The 20,902-nt window shown below is 39.3% G+C and overlaps 1 protein-coding gene across 1 annotated transcript in view; it reads right to left on the minus strand.

Moving 5' to 3' along the window:
- Positions 1-4,987: 4,987 nt before the first annotated feature.
- LOC128483056 (probable cation-transporting ATPase 13A4) overlaps positions 4,988-20,902 on the minus strand; it is a 43,896-nt gene continuing 27,981 nt past the window's right edge. Inside the window, exons 15-30 of the mRNA XM_053459093.1 lie at positions 18,576-18,665; positions 17,771-17,927; positions 16,914-17,031; positions 15,976-16,100; positions 14,918-15,081; positions 14,227-14,331; positions 14,047-14,126; positions 12,903-12,945; positions 12,355-12,464; positions 10,024-10,120; positions 9,481-9,553; positions 8,242-8,413; positions 7,649-7,851; positions 5,915-6,003; positions 5,695-5,775; positions 4,988-5,286 (exon numbers count right to left, since the gene is read on the minus strand). Of these exons, the coding sequence (XP_053315068.1) occupies positions 5,056-5,286; positions 5,695-5,775; positions 5,915-6,003; positions 7,649-7,851; positions 8,242-8,413; positions 9,481-9,553; positions 10,024-10,120; positions 12,355-12,464; positions 12,903-12,945; positions 14,047-14,126; positions 14,227-14,331; positions 14,918-15,081; positions 15,976-16,100; positions 16,914-17,031; positions 17,771-17,927; positions 18,576-18,665 (1,938 nt within the window). The 3' untranslated portion in view covers positions 4,988-5,055. The remainder of the gene's footprint in view (positions 5,287-5,694; positions 5,776-5,914; positions 6,004-7,648; positions 7,852-8,241; positions 8,414-9,480; positions 9,554-10,023; positions 10,121-12,354; positions 12,465-12,902; positions 12,946-14,046; positions 14,127-14,226; positions 14,332-14,917; positions 15,082-15,975; positions 16,101-16,913; positions 17,032-17,770; positions 17,928-18,575; positions 18,666-20,902) is intronic.

Below are 20,902 nucleotides of genomic sequence, written 5' to 3' on the forward strand. Positions count from 1 at the left end.
AAGCTATAGCAAAAGTAAAGTAACGCTTAGGGGTATACAGAATTTTGCATGTTGAGTTATTCTCACGGGGAAAACTTTCAATAATAGGTTAACAAAGGCAATGTTAAGTGAGTCAAAATCAGTGTTCCAAACAAAGCATGGTTTGGCAGTTTGGGATGCACCCTAAAAGTTAGGTGCTTCCCCCCCCCGGGATATGCTGCCACTCTGTCCCCCCCCCCGGGATATGCTGCCACTCTGCCCCCCCCAGGATATGCTGCCACTCTGCCCCCAAGATGTGCCCCCCTCGCAATACGCGTATACAACTTCCGGTGCCGGCACGTCTGCACAATGTGCTTTAACAATCTCCCTTGCCGGGACTCCCCCGGTGGGAATTCCCGGCAAGGGAGATTGTTAAAGCACATCAAGCAGACGTGCCGGCAGCGGAGGTTGTTTATGCGCATCGCCACAGCCAGTGAACGTCTGCGCGATAGACAATCTTTCCCCCCGTGGAAAGTGCTGGCAGGGGAGGCTGTCTCAGCGTATCGGAGAGTAGGATGCAGGTCCCCTGCAGCACTGTGGGGGATCTGTATCCTAACCCTGCTGCCTGGCACCCGGAACTGCATGTCCCGGGCGTCGGGCGATACAAATTGCGCATTCCTCCGCTAAACCCCTAATATAGGCCGCACCCCCACTTTAAAGACTTAAAGTGGGGGGGGTGCGGCCTATATTCGGGCAAATACGGTAAATAAAATATAATAATAATAATAATACATTAAACATAATGGAATCAAAACATTTGCTACTGCAAACATTTTTAGATGAAAAAGTTCAATTTTATTCAGTGGAAGAAAACAGTGATCACATTATTCTTCACGATATTCTTGAACTTTTGGCTATTAATACCACCACAACTGTTCTAGCACTGCATCATCCAATTAATATCTCATCCCAGATACATTATTATTTTTTTAAAAAAGCACACAGTTCATGGTGCAAAGTGGTCTGCCAGTATGTTTATGTAAAAGGTCCTCTCTTAAGGGGGAAGGACTGTGAAACCAACAGGAATGAAATCAGTTCTTACAACTAAATTGGGTTTCACTCTGAAGATCCCAACCACCATTCAAGTTTCTGCGATTAATCCTTTATGATACAATATGCAGATTGTATTAAGAGTAAATAATCTCACTGGTTTCTGGGCCTAGAAAGTTTTGTCCTCTGAAGTGCCTACAAATTCAGGAGGGCATTTTATTTCTGGATAAGTAAACGTTAAATAAATCAATGTATTACTACAGTAAGTACAGTGCACACACCGACACTCTCACACACACACCAGGACAAGCTCTGCTACACAGACACCCATATACACACCAGGAAAAGCTCTGCCACACCGACACACCCAAACACACACACCAGGACAGGCTCTACCACTCCTACACACCCAAACACACACCAGGACAGGCTCTGCCACACTGACACATTCAAACACATACCAGGAAAGGCTCTGCCACACACACACCCAGACACAAACACACACAATAGGACAGGCTCTACCACTCCTACACACCCAAACACACACACACCAGGACAGGCTCTACCACACCGACACACCCAAACATCCAAACACATACCAGGAAAGGCTCTGCCACACCAACAACCAGACACATACACACACACTAGGACAGGCTCTGCCACAACGACCCCCCAAATTCTGAATACTAATTTAGGAAAAAAGAAAAAGCCTGAATATAAGATGACCCTATAGGGAAAAAGTTTTACTAGTAAATATTAATTCATGTAAACTATTTTTTCATATTTAATAAAAGTTCTTTAAAGTTGAGGAGAGATGTCTAGGTGTGCATTCAGTCTCATTGAGCTAGTTACCCCAGGCTTAAATAGCCATCCAACAATGTAGGGATTACTTATTTCTAGCCAACAAAGAAATTAAGTTTCTTACAGGTTTGCAATTTAAATTAGTACTTTAAATTGCAAGAAAGTGAGTTGCTTACAGGTTTGCAATTTAAATTAGTACTTTAAATTTGTACTCCTTTGTTTTCCATCTCTATGGTACAACTGAGGAAACTCTAATATTGGGCCACTCCATCTATTAGGCATCAAGAAGATGTGTTGTTAGACTATACAGGAAGCAGCTGGGAAACCCATAAAAACATATCAACATTCATTGGCTTGGAAAGAGTTTATTGACAGTGAGGGACTTACCAGGCATGGCATGATGTTACCAGATCAGGAATAAACAAAGATCTGCAGAAATGTTTAGAGAAGTGGCCGAAGTCAATAGGTTAGAGGCGGGAAAGAGGGCCCCTTGGGAAGAGTCTCCTCTTTTGGTGGCGGCAATGCAGCCTTCAGCTCTCCCTAGGTTTTCATTAAACATCCGGTTCAGAGCTATGGACCCGCTGTGTGGTTAGATCTGGCAATGGTTGGGTGGAGGCATAGCCCTTCAGCAGTGGTATGGGTTATTATGATGTGCTCTGACGGGGCTATTGCAAAAAGCATGCCAGGTGTAAGGGGCATTGAGCACCTTGACATGTGAGATAGCTGCTGAGTTGGGTGACTCAGCAAGCTATCACAGATGGCATGGGGATTAAAATCTAGCAGACATCCTAGACTGCCACTTATCCCCAGGTGCAGAAGCTCTGAAGCACGTGCGGCCTGGACCTATGGTTGCCGCTTGAGTGAAAGGGAATGTCACATTAAGGTTTCTGTGCAGACTCTATAAGTTAATGTATTATTATTTGCTACAAACACGCCTGTTTAAGAGGTTTGCAGATCGTAACTTGATTAGCCTTGTGCCGGAGGGCCATGTGGGGCATGTCCACCTTACTAAGTTTTGCTTCATATTGTTCCAGTGGACAATGCTCTGGAGGCCAAACTTAATGTTTTGTTTGGTAGAATGGTGGAAGATAAAAAAAACACACATACAGCTGTTAAAACATTGTATTTTGTTGGAGTTTCCTTTAAATAAAGCTTACCTTTGTCTCAAAAACTATTAGAGCTGTCTGGGATAATTGATGTGGTTCTTAAGGGCTATTAAGTATGTATGAAGAGGTTTATTAGGGAAGAAGCTAGTGTTAAGTTACTTTTTCGGTTGGCTTTTAGACTTTTAAGGTCTTGGATAGGAAACTAGTCCCACCTTCCCTCCACTGGAGTAGCTTGTGAGTGGTATATGTCACAATTAGAGCAGTAGTTCTGTGGGGTTTGTGGCTAAATTGGGAAATCATCCTGGGTTTTAAGCTAAAATAACAAAGTGGCAGGGTTTCAGTCAGTAGCATCTCAAGACCTGTGGTGGGGATAGAGGGATCCTGATATGGTTTTAAAATGTGTCATTCATGTATGACAAATTTGATTGTCTGTTGTCAATGTTGGCTCTCCTTTTTGTCATGCACATAAATGTTTAGTATTAGTAAATCTGGAACATCAATCTTAAAACTGTCATAGAATAAAGGATTTACCCTCTAATTTGAAGGGCCACAGGCCCTTTTTTTTCTCCAGGGACTTTGTCATTTGCATTGCAGGATCTTAGAGACCTTGTTGACTAACTCCTAAAATAGGAGCATGCTTTCTCTTCATTGTTTAATAAGAGGTTTTGGTCCAGGAAGAGTCTGTAAAGGTAATTTTAATTCATTATATTATATACTGTTCTATGAGATCTTGCCAGCTCATGCATGATTCACATTCATGCCATGGTAATCTGCAAGTACCGTATATTAATTACCATTTGTTTAATGTTGAAATAGATTATTTGTTACTCTTTTGCTTTACAATGTGGCTGCCTCCAAATGTAATTGTTAACTTCTGCTTCAAGTGTAGACCAAGTGTCACCATGAGTAGCAGATAACACTTCCCTTAAGCATTCAGCATTAGTCATTCATTTCTCTTATGTACTTGAACCAACGCTCCTCTGTATCCACACTTAATTGCAGTGACCAAAATTCTTTGACTAAAACAAAGGTATTTATTTTTAGAGATTAAGATTTATGTTTTCGGTTAAACAGTATGAATACGCTGTTGCGGTTGGAAACCTTATTTAAATGAAGAAATGGTTAATGACTTGCCAACTAGATTTCTTGCAATATATTTTCCCTAAAACATTGTATATCATCCATTTATTAAAATATTTATTTTAATGTCATTTGTATTGGTGCTGCTTATGTGTAAATTTAAATGTGTTGATTTTCAGGAGATTAGGTAATTCTGAGAGCTATAAAGCTTTCATAGTCATACACAACATTGTTATGCATTGTTACTCATTCATATTATGCAACAGCACGTAAGCATTCTTTATTTTACTACATCATTTTTTAACAATTAACTGCCTCTGTATGCAAGAGGAAATGCAAATGAGAATGGGGAAAAAACTTAGAAAGTTTACATAAGAGCTTCCATAAACAGTGCTGGATTAACAGTAATGTTGCCCCCAGGCATCAAGACTTCTCAGGCCCTGTGGAAATAGGCAAATCTGGGACTTGCCTCATCATTCCAACATTGTTCTGATGAAACTGGAAAAGGGTTAACGCCTATGCAGCGCCCATCTGACTCAGGCACAGCCGGTAGTGTCCCAAAAAACTAAGACAGACAGATACTTTTATCTAACCATGTGAGAAGATGGAACACACATCCATTTAAATTGATTCTGTGCTTTTGGATAACCAGGGGCACTGCTCGGCTCATGTGTAAGCCTATAAAAACAGAATGATAACAACCATTATACATATATCAAATACATACATAATGCAAACAAACAATATATTACACTGAAATGCATTAAAACACACTAAAATACACTCTTTACTCAACCCATGCAATGTTCCTTTATTTCCGATCTTGAAGACTCAGGGATTCAACAGTAGATTAAGCAATTCATTCCCCTTAATTACTAATTTCAGTGTCTCTTTTTAAACTCTATATTCAATATGCAAAGATTCCAGCCATTGCAGCAATGTTCAGTTGTGTATGAATTAAAGAAAGGTTTGACATTCACATAGATACTGTTTTTACTGGTTAGTAAATGTGTTTGTGTACTGGGTTCCAATAGTACTCTGTACTAATTCCATTATTCCGTCATTCAGTCATTCCATTATGTGGCTTCTCATCATTAACATAAACTTCATTGGAGTAAACTTGTGTTTTGGTTTCAGTATTGTCTGTTTGGGCATACTGAGTCAGGTTCACCGGCGGCCAGCTGTGGTCATCTTCAAGCATTCTATATAGTACTCTGTACTGGCTTTTTGAATGATAATTAAAAAGTCTTTTTAAATACAGCCAAAGTCGCCTATTTTCAATAATGGCTTCCTGCAACATGAAAACACAACAGTTTATAATTTATAAAACTTAACCATAAATAACCATATATAACATATTGTCACTTAAATGGGCATCTAATGCAGCAGACTGAAAAACAAAATATGTTGCATTTATCATATATATGAATATATGTTGTCAGTAGTGATGGACTTTTAGCTTTTTTAGATGCAATAATTCTAAAGTTGACTCTACATCAATGAACTCAATGTGATGTTGGAATGTAACATTAGAAAACACATTACATGTACAAACAGGAAAGCCATAAATCTTTTAGGGTGCATTTTCCCATTTAAACTTTTTCTTCTTTTAAAGTTGTATTTGCTACCAAGATGTTCCTTTAATATGCTAGGCATGTGGGTGCATTTTGAATAGGGAAATCTTTGGGAGTAATCTTACCTCTACAATGAAAGACATGATAAAATAAATGACCAACATAATTAGAATGGAAATTCTCCAGATAGTAGGAGTACAGACAAGCTAAAAAAAAAAGAGGGGAAAAAATAAGCATCAGTAATCATGCAATGGATTTGTTTCATCAGTGGTGTATGATTCATTTGCATGATAGTATGTAAAAATGCTTTTGTAAAGAAAGACGAAGAATATATATTTAACTCACTTGCAGTGCTCTGTATAACCTGTCAAAGTCGGCAAACAAGATGAAAAGGCATGCAGCAAGTTGTATGGGCAGTAAGACAAAAAATATATCTGTGGGGAAAAAAATGAAATTAGAATTTGATGCATTGAGCATTTGCTTATATACCGTATTGGCCCGAATATAGGCCGCACTTTTTTCCCCCACTTTAAGTCTTTAAAGTGGGGGTGCGGCCTATATTCGGGGTCTAGCGCCCGACGCCCGGGACATGCAGTCCCGGGCGCCGGGCAGGCGGCGGGGTTAGGATACAGATCCCCCGCAGCGGTGCAGGGGACCTGTATCCTACTGTCTGATACGCTCAGACAGCCTCTCCTGCCAGCACTTCCCACGGGGGGAGTGCCGGCACGGGAGGTTGTCTAAGCGCATCGCGTGGACGTTCACCGGCAGCGGCGATGCGCCGCTGCCGGTGAACGTCCGCATGATGCATTTTACACCCCCCCCCCAGAATTACCAGAGCAGACTCCCGGGTGTCTTGCAGGGCCGGCGGAAGACATCTACGCAATACGCGTATACAACTTCCGGTGCCGGCACTTCCGCTGAGTGCTGGCGCCGGGAGTTGTATACACCATGTGCATAGATGTCCCCCTCCGGCCCCGCAAGACACCCGGGAGTCTGCTCTGGTAAGTCGGGGGGGGGACAGAGTGGCAGCATATCTCGGGGGGAGGACAGAGTGGCAGCATAGGTTGGGGGGGGCAGAGTGGCAGCATATCTCGGGGGGGAGGACAGAGTGGCAGCATATCTCGGGGGGGGCAGAGTGGCAGCATATCTCGGGGGGGGAGAGGACAGAGTGGCAGCATGTTTATTTGGTGCTTTTTTAAAGAAAAAAACTTTTTCTTTAAAAAAGCACCAAACTTTTATGGGGGCGGCCTATATACGGGGGCGGCCTATATCCGAGCCAATACGGTAATTAAATTGTTATTACTGCAAAACCACTATGGTCTTCTCACTGTTCCCAGAAACAAAATAAATAATTGCAAACCTCTTTGTCAAACAATATCAACATTGAAAAAATGAATTTTGTGTACTTATGAGTTAAACATGTACAACATTTTCATGCAAACGTATCTCAACGACAATACGACTTTCATTATGTTTGTCTTACCCTTCCCAGATATATATTTGCTTACCAATAAAATGCCTTCCAATTTTTACAATGTAACGGCACAAAATCCATTAATGAGGCCAAGCAATTTACAAATGCAAGCAATGCAATGTCTGTTCTCGTAACTTTATCTATCCGTTTGCCGACATTACTCTATACACACCCCAGCTGCAGATCAGGTGCTGTATTATGCTGCCACCGGCTGGATATGCTTGGCAGCACACTACCTGAACAAACACACACAACATGTGGCCTGTCATATACAGATGTCGGCCGCACTTACTTTAACAGGTGGCCTCCAGCCTTAAAGTGACAGTGCCGCCTCATTATCACTAGTCAGGACATCTGGGGTGGTAGATACTAGTGAAGTGTTAGGCCCCTTTAGACCTTGTGGTGCATACGCAGAGGCCTGTTGGTTTGCAGGCTGATACTATCATGTTGGCAGAGCCATAAATGAGTTAATTATATACTAAAGTTGACATAACCGTACATGAATTCACATATCCACGCTCCTCAGCGCCTCAATACTGCCACTGCAGTTCCCCAACAATATATAAAGTTTGTACACCACTTGTGTCATACGACCTTATACTTACAGTTAGTATATATGGGCTTTCTGAACGGTTTTCCCTTGGAGAAGACAAATGCCACGATGACACAGCTGATTGTAGTTATTGGCCATAAAGTTGTAGTTTCATAATTTTCATATTCTGAGCCTTGGAGCACCTCGGGACTGCTCCCATTTGAAACACTAACTGTATTAATATTAGTTATATTTTCATATGCTGGTGCACAGGCTCTACAAAAAAGCATTCAAGGCATTCATTAAAATTGCTGATTGGAATATGATGTAATAATCATAATTTCAGCAAGCTGTACATGATATGTCTCAAATTAAAACAAATTATCGATCTATGTAAATCTATGTAACGCCTGGAAGGTTGTTCTATGACTTCCCAGCTCCTACAAAATACTCCTATTTGTGTTCCTATTAAAATTCCACATAAAACTTGCATTCCTACTACAAATAACACATTATACTATATATATCTTGTACACAGGACTATGTATTGTACATCCCCTTCTGCATACACTTGCTTATTAACATAAGAAAGGACCTCATCTTAGTGCCCGTACCAGAGGGATGCCTAATTTGCCTCTATGACAAGACTGTCCGATCTGTACATACCTTAAGTTAGACGAACTGTACCAAGGTTGCTGCTGCAGTATTACAATGCTACAGACCTGCATGGCCAGGTTAAGAAGCACATTAAATATCACTGACAGCAAAAGAGGAGGTGATATCAGCTGCGCAGGTGGCCGGAAAGGAGCCAGCTTTGGATAGGCATGGGTTAGAGTCACTGTCGTTAAATAAAACATGAAGTGAGTAAACAACATTTCATGAAAAACAAAAGTGTACTATAGACAATACGGCTTCTGAATGATGCATTATGTTCTTAATTTGGGACACTGTCCGGGTCTTGGAAAAATCATAAACCAGTTTTCACGATCAGTAGGGAGTGAGCGTTAGGAGTACAATATTACAGTGACATTGCATTGGTCTCCTGGAAGTTTGCCTCTCCCTGAGGGATAGGAAATTGGGGAGGCATGACCAGGAATTTAGGAAAAAAAGTTTTGTTGGTAAAAGCCTTGAATTGTGCAGAACATTGGCCGGGAGTAAGCACTGCTAGACACCACTCTCTACCTGTAGATCAAATGCTGCCTTGGTGACCTAGAAATCAGCTATAATTCCTAGACCCTCCAGGAAATAAAATGAATTAAATCAAAATAAACTTGAAAAAGGGAGAGTATCATGGGATGGGTTCTGATTTATGTTACATAGTTGTATGGTACTCTAATGCCCCAGTTGGCAGGGGCAGATATAGATGTCCATCAACAGCCTTACATTTTTTTTATAAACCCTCATCTCACCAGACATGATATGCAGGAACACTGGAAGACATGACGTGGGGTCCATGCCTTCCATAGGATCTTTTACATTTTTACATCTTTTAAATTAGGCCCATATTTCTGAAGAGGGGATATGGATGAGGGGGGTATAGTTGACACTTAACCCTCCCTTTTTAATTTTTATTACCCTTCCACCCACCCATATTGAAATGTATGTATATATTTATATGCTGAGCAGAAGAAGGGCACATGAGAAATATGTATGTTGTAATTAAGGTCCAGCTCCCATTTGCAAATCATGGGTTAATGGCCACACAACCTGCTTGCATTAACTTGATTCTCCTGTAGTTTAATGTATGCAAGTTAAGTGGGTTTTTATCGCGAGTTCAAATGCGAGTTGCCTTTAGTGAATTTGTGTAGACCTGTCCATGTAACAAATATCTTAAATTTCTGTAACTTTTTAAATCAGTGGTCTGATGTATTCACACACATATTGATTATCTCATAAGAAACCTACTTGTTAAGGAGACAATAATGGTGATCCCGACATCTTGGACAAGATATTGATACAACCCAACAGATTTTAGTTGCTGAAAAATGAAAAAAGCGGTCAACATTTTTTTTATATTATTCATCACAATTTTTTCAACAATGGGCATATTCAAAGGTTCTGGTATTGCTTTATTTTAACAAATTGTAATTTTTTTAAACAAATTACATATATAGTACTGCATTGCTGTTTATTTTTCAAGGTTCTTACTAAAAGGATCTATTTTCAAAGGTGTATTCAGAAACTGAATGGTCAAAACGCTATCCCATTTAACAGTGCTCAGCTAGGTTTTGCCAAGGGCAAATCTCCCCGCCATGTACATTTGCATTGAGGAGCAAGGGAGGAGAAACTTGAGCACAGCTTACATAGGAAATATGACATCATAAATATGTTGGATAAAATATGATTTATATGATACATAATTCAACAGTATCGTGTAAGGAAGACTGTATTTTGTCACCACAGATCAGTATTAATTTTGTACTTTTTTTTTATTATTCTTTAACTTACCCAGTAGAGAAGAAGCAAACAGATAAACTGTATCATAGCATAAAGAGTTACATATTTGAAGACCCCAAATGAAGACACTAGTGCGGCTCGACCTTCCCTGTTAACAAATAAAGAAGAGTAAAATGAAATAAAATTATTCAAAGCAATCTATGGATTTAACTTATCTGAACCCTCCTTAAAAATCTCAAATCCAGAAAACATGAGTCTAGAAAGACATTCTTCTCTTATGACAATATATAGTGTCAGTATTTTATGTAACTTGAGACATACGATACCTCCGATTCAAGTACAATCCTAACTCAGATTATATCGGGGTGGTTAAATGTGAAACATAGCATCCTAACATACGGTAGCACCCAGCCATACTTGGAACTGCTCATGATTGAAATCTAGTTTTGTTGTTGGCCAGTTTCATTAATTGGCATATATGTAAAATGGTCAAAGAAAAAAAAAATACAGGTCTGCATTAGAATACCTACTTGTAACCCATAGAACACCTAGTGTTAAAATTTGGCCTACCTAGTTTGCTTGTTTTATTCTGATGTAAAGACTCAAACCTTTGGTCTCCTCTTAGATTTGGGATAGCCAAATGTCTGCCCTATGCATGTTTGTTAACCTTTACAACTTCTGCTGGGACACTGTTTTTTTACCACCATCTCAGTAAAGTAAAACGTTCTTCCGTTGCTTTGTGAAACCAGTTTTTCTATTTATATGTTTCTTTCACATTCCTTCTGTCCTTCAAGCCTTATATATTGAGATCCCCTAGTCTTGATAATTTGTACCCTGCAAACCATTCACCATCATAGTAGATCTCCTCTAAACTCCCTTCTGGAGATGTGGTCTCCAGAGCTGACCTCAATACGCTAGGTGAGGTCTGAACATAGATTTGTAAAGCAGCGTAACCACCTCCCTCTTTCTGCAACGAAATACATTTTTATCATTTTTGGAAGGATTACAACAATGACATTTAAAACGACAAATAAAAATAATAATTCCCAGAATGTTTTAAAAAGTTAGATAATTATGCTGAGCAGTGTGAAAAGTAGTTTAATTTTCATGTTTACATTTCTGGTATTCACACACTTAGATTTATGTATCACTTAATATTTATCAATTGTACTAAAACAGCATTTTATTTCTGTACTGAGCAGTTACAACAAGGAGACTATTCTCTAAACAGAGATTTAGCCACTGGATTATCCTAACTAAATTGCCACAGCCTCGTTCTTTTTCATGAATGCCATAATCCATATTATTGGTAGCAAAGATATCATTTCATGGGAACATACTTGCTCGTCTACCTAGATCAAGCTCAGAGAGCAGAAGCAATTGGACACGATACTGACTACAGTCTAAGAATCAATAGGAATCAGACTCAACAACAAAGAGCAATGAGAAACTCGTACCATGTGTTGAAAATCTTACAAAAAGAAAACATTTCTTATATTCCATTAACTTTAATTGCATTGTAACTCTTAAGCGCTGCTCCTCCGGTTCCCCCAGGTCAAGACCAGAATCCTCCGGGTCACGGGGTCTTGACATGCCCCGCTCCCCTCCCATTTTTTCCTTTAAATGGGGGTGTTTCCCGCTGCTGTCAACAGGAACTCCCCCGATGTCAGCGGGACCGGCCACTGACGTCAGTGTGCAGCCCTGGCCTCGTCTTAAGTAAGTGCACAAAAATTGCCATTTGTTTATAAAACGAAAACATCATACAAAAAACACATCTGTAAACCAAACCAGTCTGTGAATAGCATCTTAATACTTATACAAAAAACAAAATACTGTCTGCGCTTCTCACCCTAATAAAGTTGGCAACAAATATATAAATGAGAGGTTTTGGTTATATGAATTGGCCAAAGCATGATTAAGCTCACCCGCCACGTCAAGGCACACTCTCAATAGGGTGAGAACCTACTCTCACCTCCTACGTAGTGGACACACAAAGCAGTTTATACTGCTACCAAAACCTTATTAATGTGTTGGGGGAGGTGCAATTAAACCTCCTCCCTATTAACCCCTGGACAGCAAGCTGCAACCAGACTGATGAGGAGCCAACAACCTCAAATATGTGCAAACAGGGAAAAGAAAAGATGTCGGTGCGCTAAGCTAGTCTCAGGCTCAAATAATACAAATGTATAATATGAGGCCTACCAAACAGTGTGAGCATGCTGCAAATACAGTGTGTTGGCTGTACAATGTATACAAAAAACAAAATACTGTCTGCGCTTTGGTAGGCCTCATATTATACATTTGTATTATTTGAGCCTGAGACTAGCTTAGCGCACCGACATCTTTTCTTTTCCCTGTTAGCATCTTAATACTTATACTTACTTAATGAGTTGCGGAATACACTGGATATTTGGAATTTGTGAAGTAAAAGGCGAAGCTACAGAGGCTTCTTGTTCAGATAAGGATATGCCAGCATGAGCTACCTTTAGAGCCTGCAAAAACATATATACATATATAATTAACACATGCCAGGAAAGAGTTCTAAAATGCTGGTTTCATGGCAAACCACATAAAATGTGAATGAACAACATGATTTATGTGCATGTGGTATAGTTTAGCCCCCACATTATGTGGTCCAACCTTAACAGTGAGTGACTATACATAATTTAAGAGTACATATATGTATATAGATATATATTTGATGGATATTTTTTTACATCAAACATGGTATATATATTTCATGATTATTAATTGTGGAGAAACTTGCATTGAAGGAAGCTTTCTAAACTGCCATCCCGCCAATATATTTTTTATAATTTAGAAATGTGATGTATTGGTACAATAAAAAAGAGAACATTTCACTGTAATAATTATATTTTCGAACTCTAATTAATGTTCTTCATTTATGATCTTTCCATTGATTTACTTACCCCACAATCATTTGCTCCATCACCACACATAGCCACATAGTAACTGCAAAAAAGTCATACTTACTGAAATAATATAACATTTTTATAATAAGCAGATCACTAACACATTTTCAGAAATAATATAAATCAGCGTCATTACAAGGATAATTTTATTACAGTTTATTTATCAGTTTACCAAATCGTACAGTTCAGCACACTAAAAATATATATCTATATATATATGTACTACCGTTCAATTGTTTGGGGTCACTTAGCTGTTTTAACAGAAAACAAAAACATTTCTAGCTGTGCTAACATAATTGCAAAGGGGTTTTCTAACAATCAATTAGCCTTTTAAGCTTAAACTTGGATTAGTGAACACAACACACCATTGGAACACAAGAGTGATGGAAATGATAAAGGGCCTCTATACAGATTTTTCATTAAAAATCAGCCATTTGCAGCTACAAGTCAATTACAACATTAACCATGTCTACACTGTATTTCTGATCCAGTTATTCTAATGGACAGCAATTTATTTTCTTTGAAAACCAAGGACATTTCTAAGTGACCAAGATTTTGAACAGTAGTGATATATAAAATATATAACTAGAGAGAGAGATATAGAAAAGGTGCTGCTCAACACTGACTATTAAGACTGATCTGGTCTGTTGTAGGAGGTGGCATCACAAAGGGCAGTGCTGGGGGTAGGTGGCAAATAAGCACCTGGGCTGCTCTGATTTGTCTGATTTGAGTCCTTTTCTGTTTGTTTTACTTGCAGGACCACATATAGCCAATAGGGTTTCTAATGCTACCTAGGCTTTAGGCAGCATATACGGCTACGGTGTTCCTGTGTGCAGTCTATTTGAGTAAATATGCATTGATCAGGATGAGACTATGTGCATTTTTATTTCCGAGCATGTTTGCCCTTGCCATAATTAGGCAAATGTTTAAGGACGTTATACAGCATTATTGGGCCTCTAAGTATTGACTTGCTCCCTGATCCTTCCCTGGACCTTGCTGTAGGATCAAGGCTGGTGTACCTGGGGTGTAAATCTAGATTTACTTATTATAAATATTTATTCGCATAAGGAAAAGCTGGAATGAATAATTTACAACTATATGTATCTATCATATGTAAACGGCATCTTATGGCTTGACTTACTCCATTTTTTGGTATTCCTCAATCAGGCTGGATTTCTGTCCGGGAGACATTCTTGCAAAGATAGTACCATTAAGCAACAGCTGCCAAAATAGATATAATATCAGCATATTATGTCAATAAATTACAGATATTTAAACAAATAGAAAGGTTCATACTCTACATGTAAATCAAAAGACTCACTTTTGGCAGCAAGTTGGAAAAATTCAGGACTATGACCTGATAGGTTTTCCCAGTCATAGCAAAATGATAGGCTTGGGTGTTTTCACATTTCTCAATGTCAATTTCCTAATAAGTAAAACAAAATCACATTGAAATTCACATGGACTAGACAGGCAATGCCACATACTTTCCTATCCATCTCAATAAAATGCAAACATGAGCATTAACATTCTAATTACCGTAATTATTCTAGCTAATTTAAACTATTGTGTCCCTATATGCAATCAAGAATTGTGTAACTGTCTCAGTTGTGTCCTGGTTTCACTATTTGTTGCTTTTGATAACACCATTGTCTGCCTGTGAATAATTAATGTGCTTAGTTATGTGATTATTTAGAAGCATTTATAAAAGAGTACATCTACCAAGTTCATTCTCATTTTGAAAAAGGAATCGATTTTTTTCCTGGTAAAACTTTAAGATTTTTTTATGGACACATTTGTTCTTAAGCACCCCCCTTTTTTTTTTTTACAAGTATTTGAAAAATAACCAATAATGCTAATAACAATCAAAAGGGGTAGGGTTCTTCCCTTTCAAGGCACTCTGAGGAGATTCATTGAGATGCAAAATTTAAAGCAAAAAGCTTCCACACATGAAGCTAAAATACAATAGCTAAAATTAAATACTGATAACCGCAATAGTATCTGTCTCTTACTGTCATTTCATGCACATCACTTTTAGGATTCTCCATCTCTTTCCATGTAATAGAAGGTGAAAAATGTTCAGTTGCTTCAGATGCTTCAATAAGGATCACTCGACCATGATTTTGCACTATACCAGAATTTCTTGCAACAGTTATTGCTGTCTGTAGGTTGTCTCCTAAAATGAAAAACATATATAAATACAACAGCTGATCTGTTCTCACACAAGCAAACAATCCTTAAAGAACTTAAAGACCAATAATCCTGGTTTAGCGCAGGGATGCGTAATTCGTATTGCCTGGCGCCCGGGACATGCAGTTCCAGGTGCCGGGCAGGTGTTTTTTCTTTTCCATTTCCCGCTGCAGGGGACCTGGATCCTCCTCTCTGGCAGCCGGTGGACATCTGGTGATGCGTGTAGTCAACCTCTGCTGCTGCCGGCACTTCCGCCGGGCTCCTATAACACAGCGCTGAAATAGAAGCCCCGACGTAAATGGGGAGCAGCAGCAGAGAATCTCTATGCGCATTGCACAGACGTCCACCAGGGAGTCTGGGGATGCATTGGTAAGTTGGGGGGGGCAGAGTGGCATATCTGGGGGGCAGAGTGGCATTTCTGGGGAGCATAAAACATCTATGGACCATATCAGGGGAGCAGAGTGGTATATCTATGGAGTAGAATGGCATATCTTGGAGGAAAAAAGCATATCAGAGGGGCATAAACATATCTGGGGGCAGAGTGGCATATCAGGGGAGCAGAGGGGCACATCTGTAAGAAAGGTGCATTATGAATTAAGGGGGGACCTTAAAATGGCTATTGTTTTTTTTCCAAATTTCTATTTGTATATAACATATGCTGACTAACTGCATAAAAATGTTAAAATACATGTATTCCTGTTCATTAGGTAAAATACTGTTTTACTGTTCCGCTAATGTGTATTTTTTCTTTAAAATGTTTTCTTTAAAATAGCACTACAAAGGTGTGGCCTATAACTGGGCCAATATGGTAGATCAGAAATCAGATTGATTACAGGTAAGAATCATGATGGTAATAAACAGTGTTCATATCTGCCCTCACCTGTGATCATTACTGGTCTGATTAAAGCATTGTTTAATTCCTGTATTGCTGGGATAGTTTCTGCTTTCAAGCGGTTTTCTAATACCAAAAGACCAAGAAATGTAAGGCCAAATTCCACCTCCTCCCTGCCAAATAATGAAAAGAAAATTAGCATTTCACTGTATAATACATGCATATCATTGTTAAAATGCACTATGACTGAGTATTGTATAAAAATTTTATTTTTATTGTTTAGCTTACAATAGTGATAATTTTTTTTTTTTTTTTTATAATTTATTAATGTTTGTTAGGTCCTGTATTATATACAATTGCTTCTAGGCTACCTTACAATTGTTCCTCCTACTTTAAGGTTATCTGGTAGGCAATGTCTGTTCATTTTTATAGGCTTTCATTTCATAAGGGAATGTTGAGCATACTATTTAAATATTACAGGAATTGAATAAGTAGGACCATCTCATAATAATGGTCCTCTGGGCTAGCCTCCTTTGTGCCCCCACCCTTAGCACAGTGATAGCTGCTCAAAAGGGCCCTTCATCCTTGGTTGTGTGGTGAAAGTCTACACTGGTGCTGGCAGAGAATCTCTCTACTTTTGTGGTCTGTGTGCCAGCTGAAGATCGGGTATGATGGCATATCATGGTACTCCCATGGCATATCATGAGACCCCCACCCGTTGATAGCAGCACAGCAATCATAAGGGACAGCTGACATGGGCCTCTATGGTATGTCTGGGTCCAGAGCAGCTGCCTATTTTTCCTGCATTAAAGATGGCACTGGATAGAGCCATTATTGGACAACAAAAAAATTGGCACTATGATTTAGTTAGCATCTGCTGTTCTCCTGCCGTAATTGATGTTTCATTATGTTACAACTCATGCTGATAGGAAACATTTTCATTTCTTTAGCATGTCACATTATTAATATGATGCATACATGCTTACCTTGTGTACCTATCTTGTCCTTCATCTTTAAAGCCTTGTAGTGTTTTATATGCCAGGCCTATAACTCTGAAACCTTGAAGTGTGTATAGTTGGAGTTCACTTGCAAAGTTTGGTGGAACTGTGAAAATGAAGATACTACATGTTAACAAATAATTTGTTTCCTTATCAACTAGAAAACCAACAATTATGGGAGATTAGTATTTGTGTAACAGAGCATGTTGAGAGCTCGTCATTATGGAGATATCATGACTACTCATTTAAGAGTAATTGAGTTCAGGAGAATAATGCTTTGCATCAGAAGACATATTTTGCACAGCAGTAGACACGGGGGAGTGTTTGCTAATGCCTTCCTATTTAGCCCCTGTCTGTAGGAGCCCTGACATGGACTTCAGATAAACTGCTATCCAACTAATTAGTATAGATCCTGGCTAATTGATAGTTGTTTCAGAACCAGAAGTGGCGTATCAGCACTTGAGTTCTACTGCAGTCTACTGCAGTTTTTAGGTTTTGACAAAAAGGATCCAGAAACAGTATTTGACTACTGAGCCTCTGTAAAGCAGATCCCCTAGTGGGGAGAGCTAAGAGAAAGTATCCCATCTCCCACAAAAAAAAACAATTCATAATACTTGATCTTAACTGGTACATTTAATAAACAATAGACATCGTGGTCAATTTATACAAGTGTACAAAATTAGATGGTATTTTAGAACAAACAGCTAGAATATTATTGTTGCAGAACATTTCTGCAAGTAAATGACATGATTTATCATCACCGCATTGACAGCGATTATGGACATACTACTAAAGTGAAGCACACTGTTTCTTTTGGAAGACTACTGTATGTTCAATACAATTACCTGATTCTGGAAGGCAAAACTGAGTTACCATTTCTGGGGCTCCCTTCATGAAAACAAAGTGTTCTTCATCCCCTAGTACTTTGGAAACAACAGACATACGCTGAAGGCTGGAGGAGAATGGAAACTGTTGTAGAATAATCATACCCTTCACTGGAACCTAAATGGTACATTACAATGTGTTAAATATGATTACAGTTATACTGTAAGAGAGACATGTTCATACACAGGCTTATAGAATTCCATAGTATACCCTTAAAGTCCAAACTGTATGAGAAGCAGATGAAGTCTTATAAGAACATAAATGTTATCCACTTTTCTAAGAAATCTTAAGAAAAATTACTATTACATCTTTGGAGACACTAATGTTAGTTTTCACTTCAATTATTATTATTTTTTTTAAATGTAAGATGCATGAATACTATCATAATTTTAAATTCTTGTTCCCATAGTTCTATTTAAAACAAATATATAAATAATCAATAAATTGTATATCCAGGACGAGGAGGAAAATCTTAGTTTCTAACTCGGCTATCTAAAGAATGCATGCTCCAATTTGCATGCAGCATAATGCATTAGAGTCCATAGAAACTAGATGTTTATGAATTCTGCATGAAACTAAAGCTGGAGTCTCAAACACAAGGAACCATTGACACACTTAACATAACCTGTAATAAAAAGTATTTTTTTTATTAATATTATCTCAGAATGGTCAGTTGTTGCATGTATGGTAACTTAATTGAAACACATGTTGCAAAATAAGCTGAACGTATAAAGCATATTATGTTAGTGTTTACCCTATACTTACTGAACAACTCTGAGGTCCTGGTTTTATCAGAAGACGTGATGTAGTTGAAGTGTCATCATACATGTTCGATTGACATGAATCCTCTAACTCCTAAGGAAATGTGGGTAAGAGCACACAAAGCACATCATATCTATATCTATATCTATATATATATGCCAAGGCTGAAATACATTGCATCTATACCACAACAGCAGTGGAATTCAATAAACATAGATAGGCCCTGGTACATTGCCCTCAATTTACAAAGTATTGTTTCTCCTCTGAGATTTCATGTCTTCCCCAATTGAAACTCAGAACTTGATGGCACATAAGTATTTGGCCCATCTAGTGTGACCAATATTCATGCTCTAAGGAGCCTTCAAACCTGTTTAATCCTGGACCTTATCAAAATGTCTACCGCTTGCATTTTTAAATTCTGATACTACAATAGCATTTGCTTCCATAGACGCTTTAAATGTATAGTTTGAAACTTTGAACACCTCTGAAATGACTCTGAGTCACAGTGACATCCCAACTATACCTCATATGAACTAGCACTAGACTTGGGCACCAGGGGGCTCTTCGTGTTCGTCTTCGTGCTCGTCTTCGGGGAAAAAAAAATCTTCGTATTCCGCGAATATTCGCCCGTTCCTGTCTTCTCTTCGGGCGAATATTCGCGGACATTCTTCGTGCTCGTTTAATCTTCGTTTTCCTCCTGGTTGCCTAGCAGGGGTTAATACGGGGTTAATAACACATCACAGCAGCAGCAGCTGCCGTGAAGGTACGCGTGTGCAGCTCTATTGGTCGTTTCGGCAGGGGGCTGGTCTGGCATCAACGAGTGAATTGCAGAACTGCAGAATGCACTTCATTCGTTGATGGCAGGCGAGCCCCCTGCCGAAACGACCAATAGAGTTGCACACACATACCGAGGTGTACTGTCCATAGATGTTTAATAAAAGAATAGGGAATATTTTACATTTTTAAATTGATTTTGGACCACTTTACATGCCTAACATTTGCTACCTATTTACAATGGCATACTTTGCAACAACCCAACTTACTTATTGGACAGGACTGGAAAATAGCAGGACTGTCCACCAAAATCTTGGGTGTGTTGGCAGGTATGCTGATGGAAAAATGTTGGACAAGAACTAAAAAATAGCTTAGGGTTAATGTACGGTTATGTTTAAGATTAGTAGCAGTGCACTGGTTTGGTTAAAGATGGATTATGTCTAAATAATAATAATTTAATTTTAATGTTTTTTTTAAAAAAAAATAGGGGTTTATTTAAATGTATTTTAAAGTTAGATTTATTATTTAGTACTTGATTATATTTATTAAATGTTTATAGTAGCGTTACCTACCGAGCTATAACTACCTATGTGTATTTGCATTTTGCATACCTAGTTTAGCTAAATTAGATGGGACAGGACTGGAAAAAAGCAGGACTGTCCCTGAAAAAGTTGGGTCTGTTGGCAGGTATGTGGATGGAAAAATGTTATAGGGTGAAGTGTGAGTTATAGTGTTAATGTAATGCTATTAGTGAGTGAAGGCCAGGGCAAATAACAAGGAAAAGGTCCTTGTGTTTTGTGCATTGTAAGTGTGTGTGTATGTGTGTTATGTGTGATGTCACTGTGTGTTATATGTGTTATATGTGTTATTGTGTGTGTTATGTTTGGTTGGTTGTGTATCAGAAGGAAAATAATGAAATGGAAAAGGAAATGGGAAAGGCAAATGACTGGGCAATTGGCGACCCGCTCACCTGTTTCACCCCAGGGCAAAGCACCCAAACACTGTCAGTCTTAGACGTTTGGCAGCAGACTTCCAGAGCTCAGACACAAGGCCCTAGCGTAAGCTGGCCACTCCGGCGGAGGTAGCAGGCGTTGCCACACCGCACACAGAGGCAGCCAGGGGGGAGAAACTGCCCTTACCATTAGGGACATTTTGGGCATGACTCTAGCCAGGAAGCGAACTGGCAGAGAAGAGATGCTGGCACCACCACCAGCAGCAGCATTGAAAAGGCGAATGAGTGGGCAATTGGCGACCCACTCACCTGTTTCACCCCAGGGCAAAGCACCCAAACACTGTCAGTCTTAGACGTTTGGCAGCAGACTTCCAGAGCTCAGACACAAGGCCCTAGCGTAAGCTGGCCACTCCGGCGGAGGTAGCAGGCGTTGCCACACCGCACACAGAGGCAGCCAGGGGGGAGAAACTGCCCTTACCATTAGGGACATTTTGGGCATGACTCTAGCCAGGAAGCGAACTGGCAGAGAAGAGATGCTGGCACCACCACCAGCAGCAGCATTGAAAAGGCGAATGAGTGGGCAATTGGCGACCCACTCACCTGT

The sequence above is a fragment of the Spea bombifrons genome, chromosome 3, assembly GCF_027358695.1.
Source record: "Spea bombifrons isolate aSpeBom1 chromosome 3, aSpeBom1.2.pri, whole genome shotgun sequence".
Taxonomy (NCBI): Eukaryota; Metazoa; Chordata; class Amphibia; order Anura; family Pelobatidae; genus Spea; species Spea bombifrons.